The sequence below is a fragment of the Chlamydomonas reinhardtii genome, chromosome 16, assembly GCF_000002595.2.
Source record: "Chlamydomonas reinhardtii strain CC-503 cw92 mt+ chromosome 16, whole genome shotgun sequence".
Taxonomy (NCBI): domain Eukaryota; kingdom Viridiplantae; phylum Chlorophyta; class Chlorophyceae; order Chlamydomonadales; family Chlamydomonadaceae; genus Chlamydomonas; species Chlamydomonas reinhardtii.
This window is the reverse complement of record NC_057019.1, coordinates 4124070-4139301: the sequence shown is the minus strand read 5'-3', so window position 1 is coordinate 4139301 and position 15232 is coordinate 4124070. Positions and strand designations below refer to the sequence as shown.

At 62.7% G+C, this 15232-nt stretch overlaps 4 protein-coding genes across 5 annotated transcripts; 2 read left to right on the top strand and 2 right to left on the bottom strand.

The window, feature by feature from the left end:
• Positions 1-86: 86 nt before the first annotated feature.
• Positions 87-1166, bottom strand: CHLRE_16g669123v5 (uncharacterized protein). The gene has a single exon (XM_043071119.1). It carries the CDS (start codon positions 1025-1027, stop codon positions 203-205), a length of 825 nt encoding a protein of 274 aa, XP_042915823.1. The 5' UTR covers positions 1028-1166; the 3' UTR covers positions 87-202.
• Positions 1167-1316: 150 nt separating this feature from the next.
• CHLRE_16g669150v5 (uncharacterized protein) lies at positions 1317-5282 on the top strand. Its single transcript, XM_001699115.2, has 7 exons — positions 1317-1628; positions 2199-2409; positions 2788-2922; positions 3184-3302; positions 3475-3666; positions 3982-4157; positions 4355-5282. Exons 2-7 carry the CDS (start codon positions 2202-2204, stop codon positions 4500-4502), a joined length of 978 nt encoding a protein of 325 aa, XP_001699167.1. The 5' UTR covers positions 1317-1628; positions 2199-2201; the 3' UTR covers positions 4503-5282.
• Positions 5283-6296: 1014 nt separating this feature from the next.
• CHLRE_16g669200v5 (uncharacterized protein) lies at positions 6297-9432 on the top strand. Its single transcript, XM_001699116.2, has 3 exons — positions 6297-6492; positions 6794-7664; positions 7729-9432. The coding sequence occupies exons 1-3, from the start codon at positions 6479-6481 to the stop codon at positions 9181-9183; spliced, it is 2340 nt and encodes a 779-aa protein (XP_001699168.2). The 5' UTR covers positions 6297-6478; the 3' UTR covers positions 9184-9432.
• Positions 9433-9527: 95 nt separating this feature from the next.
• On the bottom strand, positions 9528-15046 carry CHLRE_16g669250v5 (uncharacterized protein). Of its 2 annotated transcripts, none has more exons than XM_043071126.1 (13): positions 14850-15046; positions 14512-14678; positions 14329-14401; positions 14124-14236; positions 13913-13988; positions 13779-13849; positions 13569-13688; positions 13366-13473; positions 13091-13274; positions 12878-12936; positions 12651-12779; positions 12457-12579; positions 9528-12333 (listed from the first exon to the last, which is right to left on the bottom strand). In XM_043071126.1, exons 2-13 carry the CDS (start codon positions 14623-14625, stop codon positions 11398-11400), a joined length of 2106 nt encoding a protein of 701 aa, XP_042915821.1. In that variant the 5' UTR covers positions 14626-14678; positions 14850-15046; the 3' UTR covers positions 9528-11397. The 2 variants fall into 2 exon arrangements, with proteins under 2 accessions (XP_042915821.1, XP_042915822.1); XM_043071127.1 differs by having other exon boundaries at positions 13444-13473.
• Positions 15047-15232: the final 186 nt, after the last annotated feature.

Below are 15232 nucleotides of genomic sequence, written 5' to 3'. Positions count from 1 at the left end.
ACACACACACACACACACACACACACACACACACACACACACACACACACAACCAGACACATACACGAGACTCAAGGAGGCAACCATGTAAACCGTAGTTACACACACACACACACACACACACACACACACACACACACACACACACACACACACACACACACACACACACACACACACACACACACACCACTGCGGGGTGTTAGGGCCGGCGGGGGGCTCGAGGTTGCCAGAGCCCCCGCAAAGCACGGGCACAGGGGCCCACCCTGTCAGCCGTCCAGGTGAACAGACTGAGCAGCAGCCACTTGTTGGCAACGCCAGCGGCTGTGTCAACGCCCTTGTTGGCGGCGGCAGCGGCTGCATCGATCTTGCCAGCAACGACTGCGGCTGTATCAACAGCCTTGTCGGCGATGGCGGTGGTTGTGTCCACGGCCTTGTCCACGACGGAAGCGGCGCCACCCTCGTTGGGGAAGAGAGCCTTGGTCGCTTTTGACCCCACGTCAGCTGCAGCCGACTGCAGTACGCTCCCGCCGCTGTCGCCCGGCCGGGCGAAGGACTCGCCGCCGAAGCCCTTGAGGCCGTCGCGCACGCCCTGGCCGAGGAGGTGCAACCCGAAGGCCAACCCGAAGGCCAACCCGGCGCCGAGGAGGGGCAACCCGAAGGCCAACCCGGCGCCTATCGATACGTCCACCTTGATCGACCAGCCGGCCTTGGGCTCGCCGCGCCGCGCCTTGCGACCGTCGTGGTCGCCATCGCTGTCATTCCCGCTGCCCCCGATGCTGCGTCCGCTGTGCCCGCCGCGGCCGTCGCCTCCAGCCCCGTCCACCTGAGCTGCGCCGCCGTTGCTGATGCCGCTGATACCGCTGCTGCTACCGCTACTGCTACTGCTGCCGCTGAGGCTGCTGCCGCTGCTGCCTCCCGCGGCTGAGGCCAGCAACGCATTTGTCCTCCGATGTCGGTCGCAGGCCGCTGCGTGCCCCGGAACACCGTGAGCGCGCGCCCCCCGGAAGGCGCTGCTGCATACCATTGCACGAATGTGCGTGCAACTACGTGGCGCCCCGCGCGGCGTGGCGCAGACAGCGTTGCGCCCTTGAACTTGCATGGGAAAAACTAAACGTTCAGACGTAAAAAACGTTCCGACTTCAGGTCTTATTCGATGGCTTAAGATGAGGTTCCGAGGAAAATCTGCAAACTGCTGGTAAGGCAAGCCCGTTCCCGCCCCCGGTCCCCACTTAGGTACGACCGGCATGGACGCCGAGTTTAGCCAGCCAAACAGCCTCCTCTGTCATTTACTTATACATAGCTATTCTCTAGTTAACGTTGCACAAGGCCCCGCACCGGGAGGCGCGAGCCCGCCCTCAAATGCAACATCTCGCGCCTCCCGTGTGCCCGAAATGAGGCGAACTCGGAGCTGTTGACTCCTACTAAGCGACATGACATACTATGCGTCTTAAGCTGGAGCCCGCACGACCTTTCCAGACGAGCGACGTTCACTCTGCTTGCGCGGTTGGCATGTCGGCCTTGTCGGCCAGCCCCCCCGCAGGGGGTTGGGCACGTACGGTGGGGCGCATGCGGATGCAAAAGTGGTCAGTGCCGGAGCGCTAGAGCAGCCGGCATATGGGAAGCAGGTGGGCATCTGGCACCTGCACGGGGTTAGCCGGAGGAATGGGGACCCCTGTGGACTTGGCGGACCCGTAGGCGTGCTCGCTGCCCCTTCTGCCCGCCCCAGGCAATCCCGCCCCAGGCTTTAAACCTTGAATGGGGCATGGCCGGGCGTGCACCCCTGCGGGCGTGTGAGCACGACAAGCCTGTCACGCGACGCCAGGTCGGCCCTGCCCCCTTGCGTCCCGTGCCTTGCGTGCCGCTGTCCGCTGGCCCGCAGCCCTCCCTGGCCCGCTGCCCTCCCCATACGTGGCTGTCTCCTCCCCCCCCGCCTATGAACACACAACACACAAACAGCGGGCGAGCGAGCAGGCGGGGGGCTGGCCGACAAGGCCGACATGCCAACCGCGCAAGCAGAGTGAACGTCGCTCGTCTGGAAAGGCCGTGCGGGCTCCAGCTTAAGACGCATAGTATGTCATGTCGCTTAGTAGGAGTCAACAGCTCCGAGTTCGCCTCATTTCGGGCACACGGGAGGCGCCTCATTCGCCCCTGCTCGTGCTCTCCTCTCCTGTCCACCCACCCGCACCCGCACACAGATCATGTGGCTGATGTATGAGTGCCCCGACACCCGCTTCGACGGCCTGGCCATGCGCTTCATGGACATCCGCAAGCGTGTGTACGAGGTGCCGGAGCTGGGCAAGAAGGCCACCATGGTGTGCATCCCCACCACCTCGGGCACCGGCTCCGAGGTGACGCCCTTCTCAGTCGTCACGGACGAGCGCCTGAGCGCCAAGTACCCGCTGGCCGGTGAGTGTCGTGTTGGGTCGGGTTGGGTTGGGTTGGGTGTGTGTGTGTGGGTGTGTGGGTGTGTGTTGGCCGGACTGGCGGCGCCGGCATGGTGGCGGGTGCTTCAAAAACCGCCGGCCGCACCGGCCCCGGGACCGCCTTCTTCCGTAAGGGGCGGAAAACCGGGCATGAAGCGGTGGAGAGTGTGTTCAGCCCAGGCAACGGGACGGTAGCCGGGAGGCGGGGTTGCTGGTAGCGGACGTAAGCCGACACGGCGCGCTTTCCCGCTGCACACCGGGCTCCCCCTGTCCTCCCTGCTGTAAACTGTACCCGCCTCTCACCCCCTCCCCGTGCTGCTCCTCCCCCCCTCCCACACGCACACGCGACTGGCCGACGCAGACTACGCGCTGACGCCCAGCATGGCCATCGTGGACCCCCAGCTGGTGCTCAACATGCCCAAGAAGCTGACCGCCTGGGGCGGCATTGACGCCCTGACGCACGCGCTGGAGAGCTACGTGTCCATCTGCGCCACCGGTGAGGGAGGGCGGACAGGGGAGAACGGGGGGACAAGGCACGAGGGGTTCGGATTGGTAGGCGCGCTGGCTGCGTGCGTCAGGCCCGGGGAAGGGGAGGGATGACCAGATGCGCCTTGCCAACCACGTGTCACTGCTCACTCCCGCAATCCCCTCTCACACTCCCGCGGCGCCCCCCCCCCTACTGCCAACCTACTGCACTTCACCACATATCCTTGCAACCCCCCCCCCCGCCCTCGGCCACCCACGCACTCGCACACAGACTACACCAAGGGTCTATCGCGCGAGGCGATCAGCCTGCTGTTCAAGTACCTGCCCCGCGCCTATGCCGACGGCTCCAACGACTACGTGGCGCGCGAGAAGGTGCACTACGCCGCCACGGTGAGTGGGCGCGGGCGTTGTTTGGGGGGGGGGGACGCGGGACAGACGGCGAGAGTGGGTGAGAGAGTGGGCGCGGGCGTTGTTGGGGGCAGACGCGGGTGGGAGGGGCTGCCCGCCTAATCTTGTCCAGCCCCTACCTTATCTCCACTGCTGTCGTGTTCACCCCATGCAGATCGGCATGGCCTTCGCCAACGCCTTCCTGGGCATCTGCCACTCCATGGCGCACAAGCTGGGCGCCGCCTACCACGTGCCGCATGGCCTGGCCAACGCCGCGCTGATCAGCCACGTCATCCGCTACAACGCCACCGACATGCCCGCCAAGCAGGCCGCCTTCCCCCAGTACCAGTACCCCACTGCCAAGCAGGTGTGTGGGCGGTGGCGGTGGAGGGGGTGGAGTGCCTCCTCACGTGTGCAGCAGCACACGGTGGTGGGGGGATGTATGTCGGCTGGAGCATTCGGCTGAAGACCGGGCTGTCCATGCCGGGGGAGCCGCAGCATCACCACATATGCAGCTACAGCAGCTGCGGCTACAGCTACACATGCCCGTCGTTGCCGGTCCACCCACCCACCGCTCGCTCCAATCCCCTGTCCCAACATGCACCGTCGGCGCTTTGACCAGTTGTTCCCTCAACTGGTGACTGACCACGCCTGCAACCCACCCTCCCGCCCCGCCCGCCAGGACTACGCCGACCTGGCCAACATGCTGGGCCTGGGCGGCAACACCACGGACGAGAAGGTGATCAAGCTGATTGAGGCGGTGGAGGATCTGAAGAAGAAGGTCGACATCCCGCCCACCATCAAGGAGATCTTCAATGACCCCAAGACCGACGCCGACTTCCTGTCGCACGTGGACGCGTGGGTGCTGGTGCCGCGCTGGCTGGGCCGGGGTCCTCGGTAGCGGCGGGTGCTGGGCTGGCTGCGTGGGCTGAGACATGTCTCGAGGGGTCATGGGGTTGCTTACCCGTTCTGCTAGTTCCGGAATCGCTCGGCACCCAACCCACCCACCAAATGCACCACTCAACACACCCACCCGCTTGCCTGCCTCCCTGCAGCCTGGCTGAGGACGCGTTCGACGACCAGTGCACGGGCGCCAACCCGCGCTACCCGCTGATCGCCGACCTGAAGCAGATCTACCTGGACGCGCACGCCGCGCCCATCCTGCCCATCAAGTCGCTGGTGTTCTTCTCCAAGATCCACTAGAGCAGCTGGCGGCCCGGCCCGGCCGGCCGGCCGCGGCCTGCAGCGCCCTGTGGAGTAGCAGCGCCGCGCAATGAGGAGGGCGGAGGAGTGAGGATGGGGATGAGGAGCAGGGAGCAAGCCAGCGATTCATGGCGTGGTGTGGTGATGGGTGGTGCGCTGGAAGGCCCGCGCTCCTGCGCTGCTGCGTCAAGCGGCGGGCCCAGGAGCGCTGTTTGCGCAGCGGAGTGACCGTCTGGCACATTGGGCCGCGCGGCATGGTAGCACAGCCACACCGCCACCACCACCACCATCCGGTGTACAGAGCGGCGCGCAATGGATGTATCGACGGGGACATTTGCGCACCACACTGCGCCGTGTGTGCAGATGTATGCCCTACGACTTGTTGTTGAGTGAGACGGGTTTCGAGGACGGGCGGGGTGTTTGAAGCGTGGCACATGCCGCCGCCCCGCCGGCGTTGGCTTCCCCGCATGTGCACTTGCTCTGCTTGTCGTTTGGTAGCGTTCGTGTACAGCATTGCTTTCGCAGCATCATGTGAGTGTGGTGCGTAGATAGGCGCGTCTGCAGGGCGGGGGGGTAGCCGTCCATGCGGACGGTATGGGTCAATTTTGATACGAAGTGCTGATGCCCCGGCGTGTACCCTGCTCTAAACGTCAGCGGCGAAGGAGGGGCAGCGGAATGCACGCTTGTCGCTCGAAACCACACCAACATGCATGCATGCGCATGCCAGCTTTCGCTTGTCATCGCCGCATGCATCAGGCGCAACTTGTTCCCCTAAGCAGTTACCACAGTGCCCAGCGCACGCCTGCGCCAACATCGTGCTTGGACCTCCCCTGGGTTAGATGCCCGTGGACATCTCCGGGCTCCGATTTCACCGCTAGTAGGCGTATCACATTCCGCACCCCCAAACAACAAAAACGTGACTAGAGTAATGTACTCCGCAGCTGTCTTGCAACTCCAATAACCGCGAGGGGAAGGCCCGGATGCCGCATGCCTGGGGCTGCTGGGCAGCCAATCGCGCGCTGTGCCACCCGTCCAGTCAGAGCCCCAGTTGCTCCCATCAAGAGGTCTCCTTCCCCGACCGCGACAAGCAACAAATCAGCAGCAGGTGTTGTCCGCCGGTGGCACAGCGACACCACGCGCCCCTACGGTAGCGTGCTGGGGGAAAGCAAGTTATGCAAATTCCCACCCTCCTCGCACGCATTGCTTCAGTGTTTCCCGCCATGTCCATGCCCCCAGTGTCCATCCCTTGGCGCTCATCCGCTGACTTCCCACACGCTCATCCTGCGTATTGTACGACGCACGTAAGACGTGGTGCCGAGTTGAAGGTATCCCGGCATGGGACTACGGTACCCTGTCACGGACACTCGCTGAATTACCCTGCGTTCAGAGGCATTGCTGTCGGTGCTTCTCCAGTTGGGCTTGGGGACTGCGGGTTGAATAAGGGGAGCACCAATGCTGCGCGGGAGTCTGTCCTTGCGGCCCCGCCAATGCAACCCAGGGGCCGCTCGCGTTCAGGCCACGCGGGTACCACTCGGCGGCTGGGCTGAGTCCACGGAAGCCCATTCTTGCAAGGGCCTTTCCCCTACATAGATCACCTCTAACAAGGATGCTGACCTGACCTACCCCCCACAATTTGATGTCTAGTTAGTTTTCATGTTGGAGGTGATCTCTTAATTGAATTCTGTGCTGCCGTCCGGGGGGTGCGTTTTCCCTGCCAAACCCCGTGTGTGGTGGTCCCCGCACGGTGCCCCCGGGAAAATCCTACCGCACGAATCAGACACCGCCTTTTTGTAGGTATTTTACTTACATCATCATAAGCCAATCACAGCCAGCAGAGAGCGAAAACATGCTTGTCGGGTCTCAAGCCGCGAAATTGACCGAAGCCCATTTCTTGCATTTGCGGTGTTTGTGGCCCGAATCTAGTGCCGTCAACATGGATTAAGGTATAGATGTAATCAAGACAGCTATGGGCTAAGATGGCCGGGTCCTGGCAAGCGCGACATTTAGCATTTCAACTTGGGCTCTCGCTCAAATTTCCCGCCCGGCCCGATAACCACTCAGGGACCTTAATATGTGTCATGAGATGCCGTTTCAATGGTACGGGGGCTTGGACTCACACACTCCCTGGGGACTTGCCGGAGTGGTACCCGCGTGGTTCAGGCTCGAGGGCCCATCACTTTTCAGGGGACCTGACGCAGCTTACCAGCAGTTTGCAGATTTTCCTCGGAACCTCATCTTAAGCCATCGAATGGTACAGACGCGCGCCTGGTGGTGAATTCTCACAATGGCAGGGTGGGGGTCGGCGTGCACGCGCCGGAGTACAAGCTGGACGTGGACGGCGACGTTCAGCTGTTTGTGCTGAACAAGAAGAAGCGCATCTCTGATTACGTCAAGAAGTTCAACGTGTGCGACTATGGGGCCATCGGAGACGGCCTGGCCGATGACACCGATGCCATCAACGCCGCGTTCCTGGCGGCAGCCAGCAATGACATGGTTTACTTCCCCGCGGGCATCTACAAGGTGCGGCAGGCCACCGCCGTTGCCGCGAAGGGCGTGATCGTGGCGGGCGATGGGCGAGGGGTGAGCATCATTACCAGGGTGGGGACGGAGCCTGTCTTCAGTGTGTCAGGCGCAGATGTCACCATCCAAGACCTGGGTGTGGACGGCAACAGCGAGAGCTACCCCGTGGGCAGCACCCTAATCCTGGGCCAGAGCAGTGGCCTGCGTGTCTTGGGCTGCGCCCTGTATCGCAGCCCTGGCAGCGGGATCAGCCTCACCGGTGCCACTCTTACGTGCGCCACCAGCACCGTGGCTGACTGCGACGTTTATGACTGCAAGGGCGCCGGCATCCTGCTCAACAAGGCCACGGACTGTGTGGTCCTGGGCTGCCGTGTGCAGAGGAGCCAGCTGGACGGAATCGTGTTGCAGCAGAGCTGCCAGCGCTGCATCGTGAGCACCAACTTTGTGACACTCAACTGCCTGACTGGGGGCCTGGCCGGGATCAGTGTCGACAACTCCAACGACATTGCCATCATCCACAACGTGGTGTCACAGACCAAGACGGACAGGCCCGGATTCTGCACTCCCAACAACCAGGGCCCGTCTTTCAGGCTGCAGGTCGCTGGCAACCAGCTCTTCGACAACATGGGCGGAGGTGTGTATGTACCTGCGCAATGGCCCTGGCGGGGCCACGACTTACTCGCATGTGCTTGATAACACCATTCAGAACAACGCTCTGTTTGGCGTGCGCGTCGACTTGGGCTCCCTGTGGAACATCATCAGCCACAACCATGTGCTGGACAACACTGTCAGCGCCGCCAACAACATCATTGACAATGGCGGCGTCAACAACGAGATCCACCGCAACATGTGCCAGCGCCCCATCATCAACAAGCTTGACATGCACGACAACCTGGGTGTCAACACCCGCACGCCCGAGTACCCGCTGGACATCAACGCGTCTGCCATCCTGCGCGAGCGCTTTGACGTGGACGGCAGCATCGAGGTCCACGGCGCCAAGAGCGTGCTGCGCGGCAACACCGTGGCGCCCATCCACGTGCTGGTGGGCCCCGGAAACCCGGGCACCCTGCTGAACGGCATTGTGGTGGAGAACACTGCCAACTCCGCAGGCCAGCACACCGTCCTTGCGCTGCGCACGGCTGGCGCCACGGCAGGGAACCCCTATGTTGCGTACGATGTGGCGGGTGGCGTGCAGAGCTGGAGGCACGGCATTGACCAGGTTGACAGGGGCAAGTTCAAGCTCAAGACCGGCCTGACCTTCCCCAGCGGCGTGGACCGCCTGACGGTGGAGCCTACCGGTGAGGTGCTCATCACGGGCAACATCGTGTGCATCAACGGCAGCCTGCAGGATGGCCAGGATGGCGTGCGAATGATGCGTGGTGGAGACGGCAACGCCTACGTGGACGTGCGCAACGCGTCTGGTCTGCGCGGCTGCATCTTCCGCACGGGCACCGCGGCTGGCACTGAGGTCGTCCTGGCGGAGCTGGACGGCCAGTCGCGCTCCATCCGCGTAAACGGCAACACCACCATTACCGGCAACGACCACACTATCTACGGGAACGTGACAATCCGCGGCGTGAACATCACCACGGTGTCCAACTCGGTCAGCGTGACCAACAACGCCTCCACCCTGGCCTGCAACACGCTGTCGGTCACCGCGGCTGTGTCTGCCCTCACCAACACGCCCGCCCTGTCCCTCTACGGCTTGACCACCACTACCGAGCTGTCGGGCACCACCATGACCATCGGCAACGCCAGCACCGCCGCCCTCAACGTGCGCGGCACCGCGTCCACGCACGCCTGCAACACGCTGTCGGTCACCGCGGCTGTGTCTGCCCTCACCAACACGCCCGCCCTGTCCCTCTACGGCGTGACCACCACCGAGCTGTCGGGCACCACCATGACCGTCGGCAACGCCAGCACCGCCGCCCTCAACGTGCGCGGCACCGCGTCCACGCACGCCTGCAACACGCTGTCGGTCACCGCGGCTGTGTCTGCCCTCACCAACACGCCCGCCCTGTCCCTCTACGGCGTGACCACCACCGAGCTGTCGGGCACCACCATGACCGTCGGCAACGCCAGCACCGCCGCCCTCAATGTGCGCGGCACCGCGTCCACGCACGCCTGCAACACGCTGCCCTACCAAAAAAAAACCCCTTAAACCGAACGGTCAGGGGGAGGTCACCAAAAGCTACCGACGGTGACCGTCGGTCAGCATCGGTCGGGATCGGTTGGGCAAGCTCGGTACAATGCCATTTGGTTAACTGTCGGTTTAAGGGCAGAATTTCGGTGACCTGTTCGGTAACCTCCGACTACCTAATGTTTGGTAACGCGCTGGTTAACCGCAGCGACCCTGTTCTGCAGAGCTAAGCCAAGTCCAGAGGAGAAGATTGCTAAGTGAGTGCGGTTCCGACAGCCCTCGCCCCGCCCAGCCCTCGCCCGCCCAGCCCTCGCCCGCCCAGCCCGCCCTAACCGATACTCCTCTACACAACAACCATCTATCCCTACAACACACCTTTACATACACCTATACATACATATACTACCCCTTTAACATCCATTACTTACTCCATCAACTTCACACACATCTTACATACGGTATCAAGTACAGATACACCATTACTTAGTTAGCTACCTCTATGCTATTAGACCACGTACTCTATAGTAATATCATATCTCCCCGTTGCTATTAGACAGTACCATGGATTATCTATCTCTGTGTGAGTATTTCTTACAGGAACAGGCAAAACCAGCACGCGTACCGCTATGACCCTAGGCACGCACCGTCTAAAGGCCGCGCCGTACACCTTCAACTTCACACAGAATACCGCGGTAATAATTCAGCCATGCGACGGGGCTTCGCCCCGCGCATTGGGCGCTTTAGAGGCCGGCCGGGGTACTGTGTGGCCTGGGTGCGGGCGAAGCACGCACCCTGTGTGAACTTGAGAGGCTAGAAAACGTATTTTAACGGGTTATTACCGTATTATAAAAGGAAAAGCATCCTTTTCCTTTTAGCGTGCGCGCCGCGCGCGCTGCATTAGACTGGAAAAGGGGGCGCGGAACGCGCCCCCCGCCCTAGTCCATAGAATTTCTAACCGATACTCCTCTACACAACAACCTTCTATCCCTATAACACACCTCTACATACACCTATACATACACCTACGTACCCTTTACTATCCATCTCTTACTCCATCAACTTCACACAAGTATTACATACGGTATCAAGTACCATTACCCATGTTATTAGCATACGTACCTCTATGCTATTAGCATACGTACTCTGTAGTAATACCATATCTCCCCGTTGCTATTAGACAGTACCATGGATTATCTATCTCTGTGTGAGTATTACACACAGGAACAGGCAAAACCAGCACGCGTACCGCTATGACCCTAGGCACGCACCGTCTAAAGGCCGTCTCGTACCGTGTCGACTTCACACAAAATACCACCGTCATAATTCAGCCGGGGGTCCATGAGTTCTGTGTGAACTTGAGAGGGTAAGGAATGGGAATTCATGGCTTCTTACCGTATTATAAAAGGAAAAGGATGCTTTTCCTTTTAGCGTGCGCGCCGCGCGCGCTGCATTAGACGGGAAAAGGGGGCGCGGAACGCGACCCCTGCTCTAGTCCGGGGTTGCGGAACGCAACCCCCTCCACACAACAACCATCTATCCCTGTAACATACCTTTACAAACACCCACACATCTACCTACGTACCCTTTATTATCCATTACTCTCTCCATCAACTTCACACACATATTGCATACGGTATCAAGTACCATTACCCATGTAACACACAACGTACCTCTATGACATTAGACAACGTACTATGTAGTAATACCACAACTCCCCGTTGCTATTAGTAGGTATCATGGATTATCTATCTCTGCCATGCGACGGGCTTCGCCCGCGCATGAACATGGCACCCCCTCGCATGAACAAAAAGGGGTGACGGGCCGTGCGTGGTCTGCGCGGGCAGCGTCCCGCGCACGCACGTAGTACCCATACCTCTATGCTATTGGCACCCGTATGCGACGTGGCCTAGATGCGGGCGAAGCACGCATCCCGCGCATGAACAAAAAGAAAGGGATGACGGGCCACGCGTGTGTCCAGGGGTTGCGTGCCGCAACCCCTCGAACGCAACCCCTATTCCGTGGGCGCAGGCAGGCTCGCCGTATGGGAGACGGCTTGGTTCAGGGAAATGAGCTGGCAGCTGACCTTGACGTCCTCACATAGGCGGCACCATGCCGCGTGGTGGACCCAAGAGGCGGCAAGGAGCCACGGGGCGGGCGTGTCGGTGGCGCGGGTGAGGCGGTGCAGCACCGAGTCGTGGTTGCTGCTGGGGGCGTGGGGGGCGGCCATGGTGCAGATCAGGGTGGCGAGGGGGCTGGCGTGGTCGGCGGGGGCCAGCAGGTGCAGCGCCGCGGGCAGCACGTCGGGCGCATGGGTGTGCAGGAGCTGGTGCAGCCCAGCAGGGAGCTGCTAAAGAGGTCGTTGACCTGCTTGGCGACGCTGGGGGGCAGCGAGTCGCGGATGTGGCACATGGCCGGCTCCGGGCCGTCGTGCAGCATGGAGGCCAGGGCGGAGAAGCCTGCGCGGGTGCGCAGCATGGACCCCACCAGCTGGTGGCCGGTGGCGGGGAGGGGATGGGGAGGGGAGGGGGCGGGGAGGGGCTGGCCGAGCGCGTGCGCTGAGTGCAGCAGGTCCGAGACGGTGGAGGCGCTCCAGGCGTCGCGGCAGGCGGGTTCGTAGCTGGCTCTGCTCAGCCACCACACGGCGGAGTGGAGGAGGCCGATGGTGGTGCCGGCGGCGTGTATCCAGGCGCCGTGGGTGACCAGGCCGGCCACGACCAGCGCCTCCAGCGGGATGTGCGTGGCCAGGTGCCCTACCAGGTCCAGCAAGGCGGTCGGCGTGACCCCTGGGCCGTGGCAGGTGTTGTAGGCCAAGGTCACGGCTAGCGCTGGGCCGAGCGCGTGCACGTGGGGTGGCATGGAGGCCAGGTGGGCGAGCGCCTCGCTGAGATGTAAGCGCACGATGGATGGCATGTTGCTGCCGCCACCGAAGAAGGCGGCGTTGACGGGGTCGCTCACTCCGGATGCCAGTCCCTTGTGCCAGGCAGAAGTCAGCAGCACAGCGCTCACGGCAAGCACGTTGGTTGTGTACAGGTTGTGGAACGCTGGCAGCAGCAACTGCTGGAGCGAACCGGCAGTGTTGTTGCGCTGAGCCCGCGCCCGAGCCTCCTCCGCCGCTGCCGCTGCCGCCGCTTCCTCCGCTTCCTCCGCTTCCTCCGCTGCCGCCGCTTCCGCCTGCAAGCAAGAAGGGGCGGATGGCGAAAGGGGCGGCGGTCCTCATGCACGAACACGCATGGGCACGGCGACGCACAAGCAACACATGCGCACACAAAAACAACCAACCAACCCAAAGCGTACCGTGCGGGGGTCTCCTCGCACCGCCTGCGGATTGCGTTGCTTGCGCTTGTTGTTGGTGGCGGGGCGGACGGGTTTGCCGCGCCCTCTGCCCGCGTCCGCCGGTTGCGGGGGCGGGGGTGGCGCCTGCGGGCAGGCGTCGAGGGTTATGCACCAACCTCACACAACGCAAGGCAACGAAACGCCGAACCACTCACCGCTTGCCCCGGCTTCTCCTGCTCAGCCTGCGCGCCGTCCTCGTCCTCGTCATAGTCCTCGCCCTCGTCATAGTCCTCGCCCTCGTCCTCGCCGTTGGCGTGTTGGTCCTCCGGTTGCAGGGGCGGCACCTGCGGGCAGTGTCAATGGTCGTGACACACGTCGTGAGGAGCATGCCGCAACACCGAACCTACGGCCACGTCTTCAAGAGCCGTGTGCGCGCACCCACCACTTTCGCCGCACCCATCGCGCTGGCCGCCGCCTCCTCAGCCTCCTCAGCCTCGTGTTCTGCGGGCGTACGTGTGTGTGTGTGTGTGTGTGTGTGTGTGTGTCTGTGTGTGTGTATCAGGCGCGGGCAGCCGCGCAAGCGGTTAGGCAGGGGTCAGGCGGGGCGTGCCCACCCATTCGCATTGCCGCGCCCCACAGCCGCTTACTCACTCACCTGAGAGCGCGCCGTGCTGCGCCACTGCCGTTGCCGCCGCATGTTGCTGCGACGGGCCCGCAGCCGCACCAGCGCGCGTGGACGCAGCGGCGCCCGCAGCGCCTCCTGTTGTGTGGCCACCGCTGGCGCACGGCGGTTCCTCCACCGGTTCCTCCGCCGGTTCCTCCTCGTCGTCCGACCCAGCCTGCCAGGAAAGAGGAAGGGGCGGATGAGCCGAAGTGCGAGGATGGCAGCACCCCAACATCGCCACACACATAACCAACCCTAAGCCGTACCGTGCGGCAGCCAGCGGAGCCCTCGCTCAAAAACTGCAACATCGTCATGGCCGCATCGTGCTCCTCCTCGCCGCTCACCTTGTCCTCGTCCTCGCCCCCAGGCTCACCCTGCGAGCACAGAGAAAGAACAGGGGAGGATGTTGGGGGATGCGGGGGCGGCGCCTGCGGGCCGCAACGCAACGCAGCCCCAGCACCAAACACACCTCACGGCTGCGGCTGCTTCCCGCAGGCTGCGGCGCACGTTGCTGCCGGTCGTGAGCGCTGGTGGAGGGGCGGCGGGAGCTGGCTCGGCACGCGCCGCGCGTTTGTTTGGAGGGCCCGCCCTGCGATGCGGCACGGGGGTTGGGACGAAAGGAGTGAGGGCGGGGGCGGTGGTAGAGCCACGTCTGCAAGAGCCGAGTGCGCGCGCGCACCACTTTCGTCACGCCCGTCACCATGGCCATAGCCTCCTCAGCCGCGGCCTCCAAGGCCGCAACCACGTGTTCTGCGGGCGTATGCGTACGTTCAGGCGCGGGCAGCCGCACAAGCGGTTGGGCAGCTCACTCACCTGGGAGCGTGTCGTCCTGCGCCGGGCCCGCAGCCTGTAGCGCGGCAGAGTGGGCGGCGCCTGGGCGGCGCTGGCTCTGCAGGAACAGTGTAGAGTCGGATGTTGGCAGATGCTATGAGCGGCGTACTTTGTGTACTGTAGCAGCCATCACCGTGTCGTGCACCCCCCCCCCCGTCCCGTCCCGTCCCATCGCCCATAACCAACCAGCCACCTGCGGACGTGGTTGCCTGCCGCTGTTGGCCACGTCTCCCTTTCCACGTGCACGCTTCCGTTGGGGAGCGACCGGGGATGGCTTCTCGGCCCTTGACGCTGTCCCGGCGGCGCCTGTTTGGCCAACGGTCGCACATTGGGCAATCGCGCCCTCCTTCCTTCCCTCAGCCCCACCCCCTCCCCCTCCCGGCGCCGCCAACACTCACCACCACCGCCGCCGCTCCGGGAGGCCTTGGCAGCGGCCTTGCCGCGGGTACTGCTCACTTTCCCGGATGCAGCCTGCGCGCGGAGACGAGGTGTGAGCGCCCGCGCCCAGCCGACCGATCGGGACAGGGGCAGGCACAAAGGGCTAAAAACACAGGGCGACACACGTCAGCGCACGCACTCACGATCGCGGCGATCATGCTGGCGTCAACTGATGTCATGTTGGTTATTTTGGCGCTTGCCTTCACGCTAGCGGCGCGCACGGACCGCCTGGCCGGAGGCTCCACTGAGCCGTCCATGGCCAGCGTCTGCACTCCGACGAGCCCTGAGCGATGATAGATTTGAACGATACCTGCGGTGCAGTGCAGAGATTCGACTTGAGCAAGAGCAATACTTGAGGCCAACTTGAGCTCTTGCAGCAAAGCGGGTCCTCCGCGCGTGCGCCCGGCGCATGTTCAAGACTATGTGGCTGGGGTCGAATAGTAATACTTCGACTTGTACAAGGTTGTCCAGAAGAACTCACCAGGGGAAATTATCACAAAGCCTTTGCGCCGACTGGCATCACCTCGCGCTTTCCCCGGTACCAACAGCCTGTGCTGCTGTGCAAGCTGTTGAAGGCGAATACGCGCTTGTGTCGCAGAAAAGACTCGCGCAGCTGTTGAATGTGTGTGCACCAAGTGGCAAGTGGCAAGTGGTAGTATTACACGAAAGGAATAAGGCAAACGGTGTACATCACCGCACAATAAAAGCCTGTGCTGTGAAGACAGGCCAAGGCGCTGCATTGGCGAGGCGCAAACACAATCGGGCTCACCCGCACCCCCCTTCTCCAAACCCGGCCATGGAAAGCAACTAGAAAGCGCGAGTGTTCGGTGACCCCTGTGTATGTATGCGTGTTTGGCCCAGTAC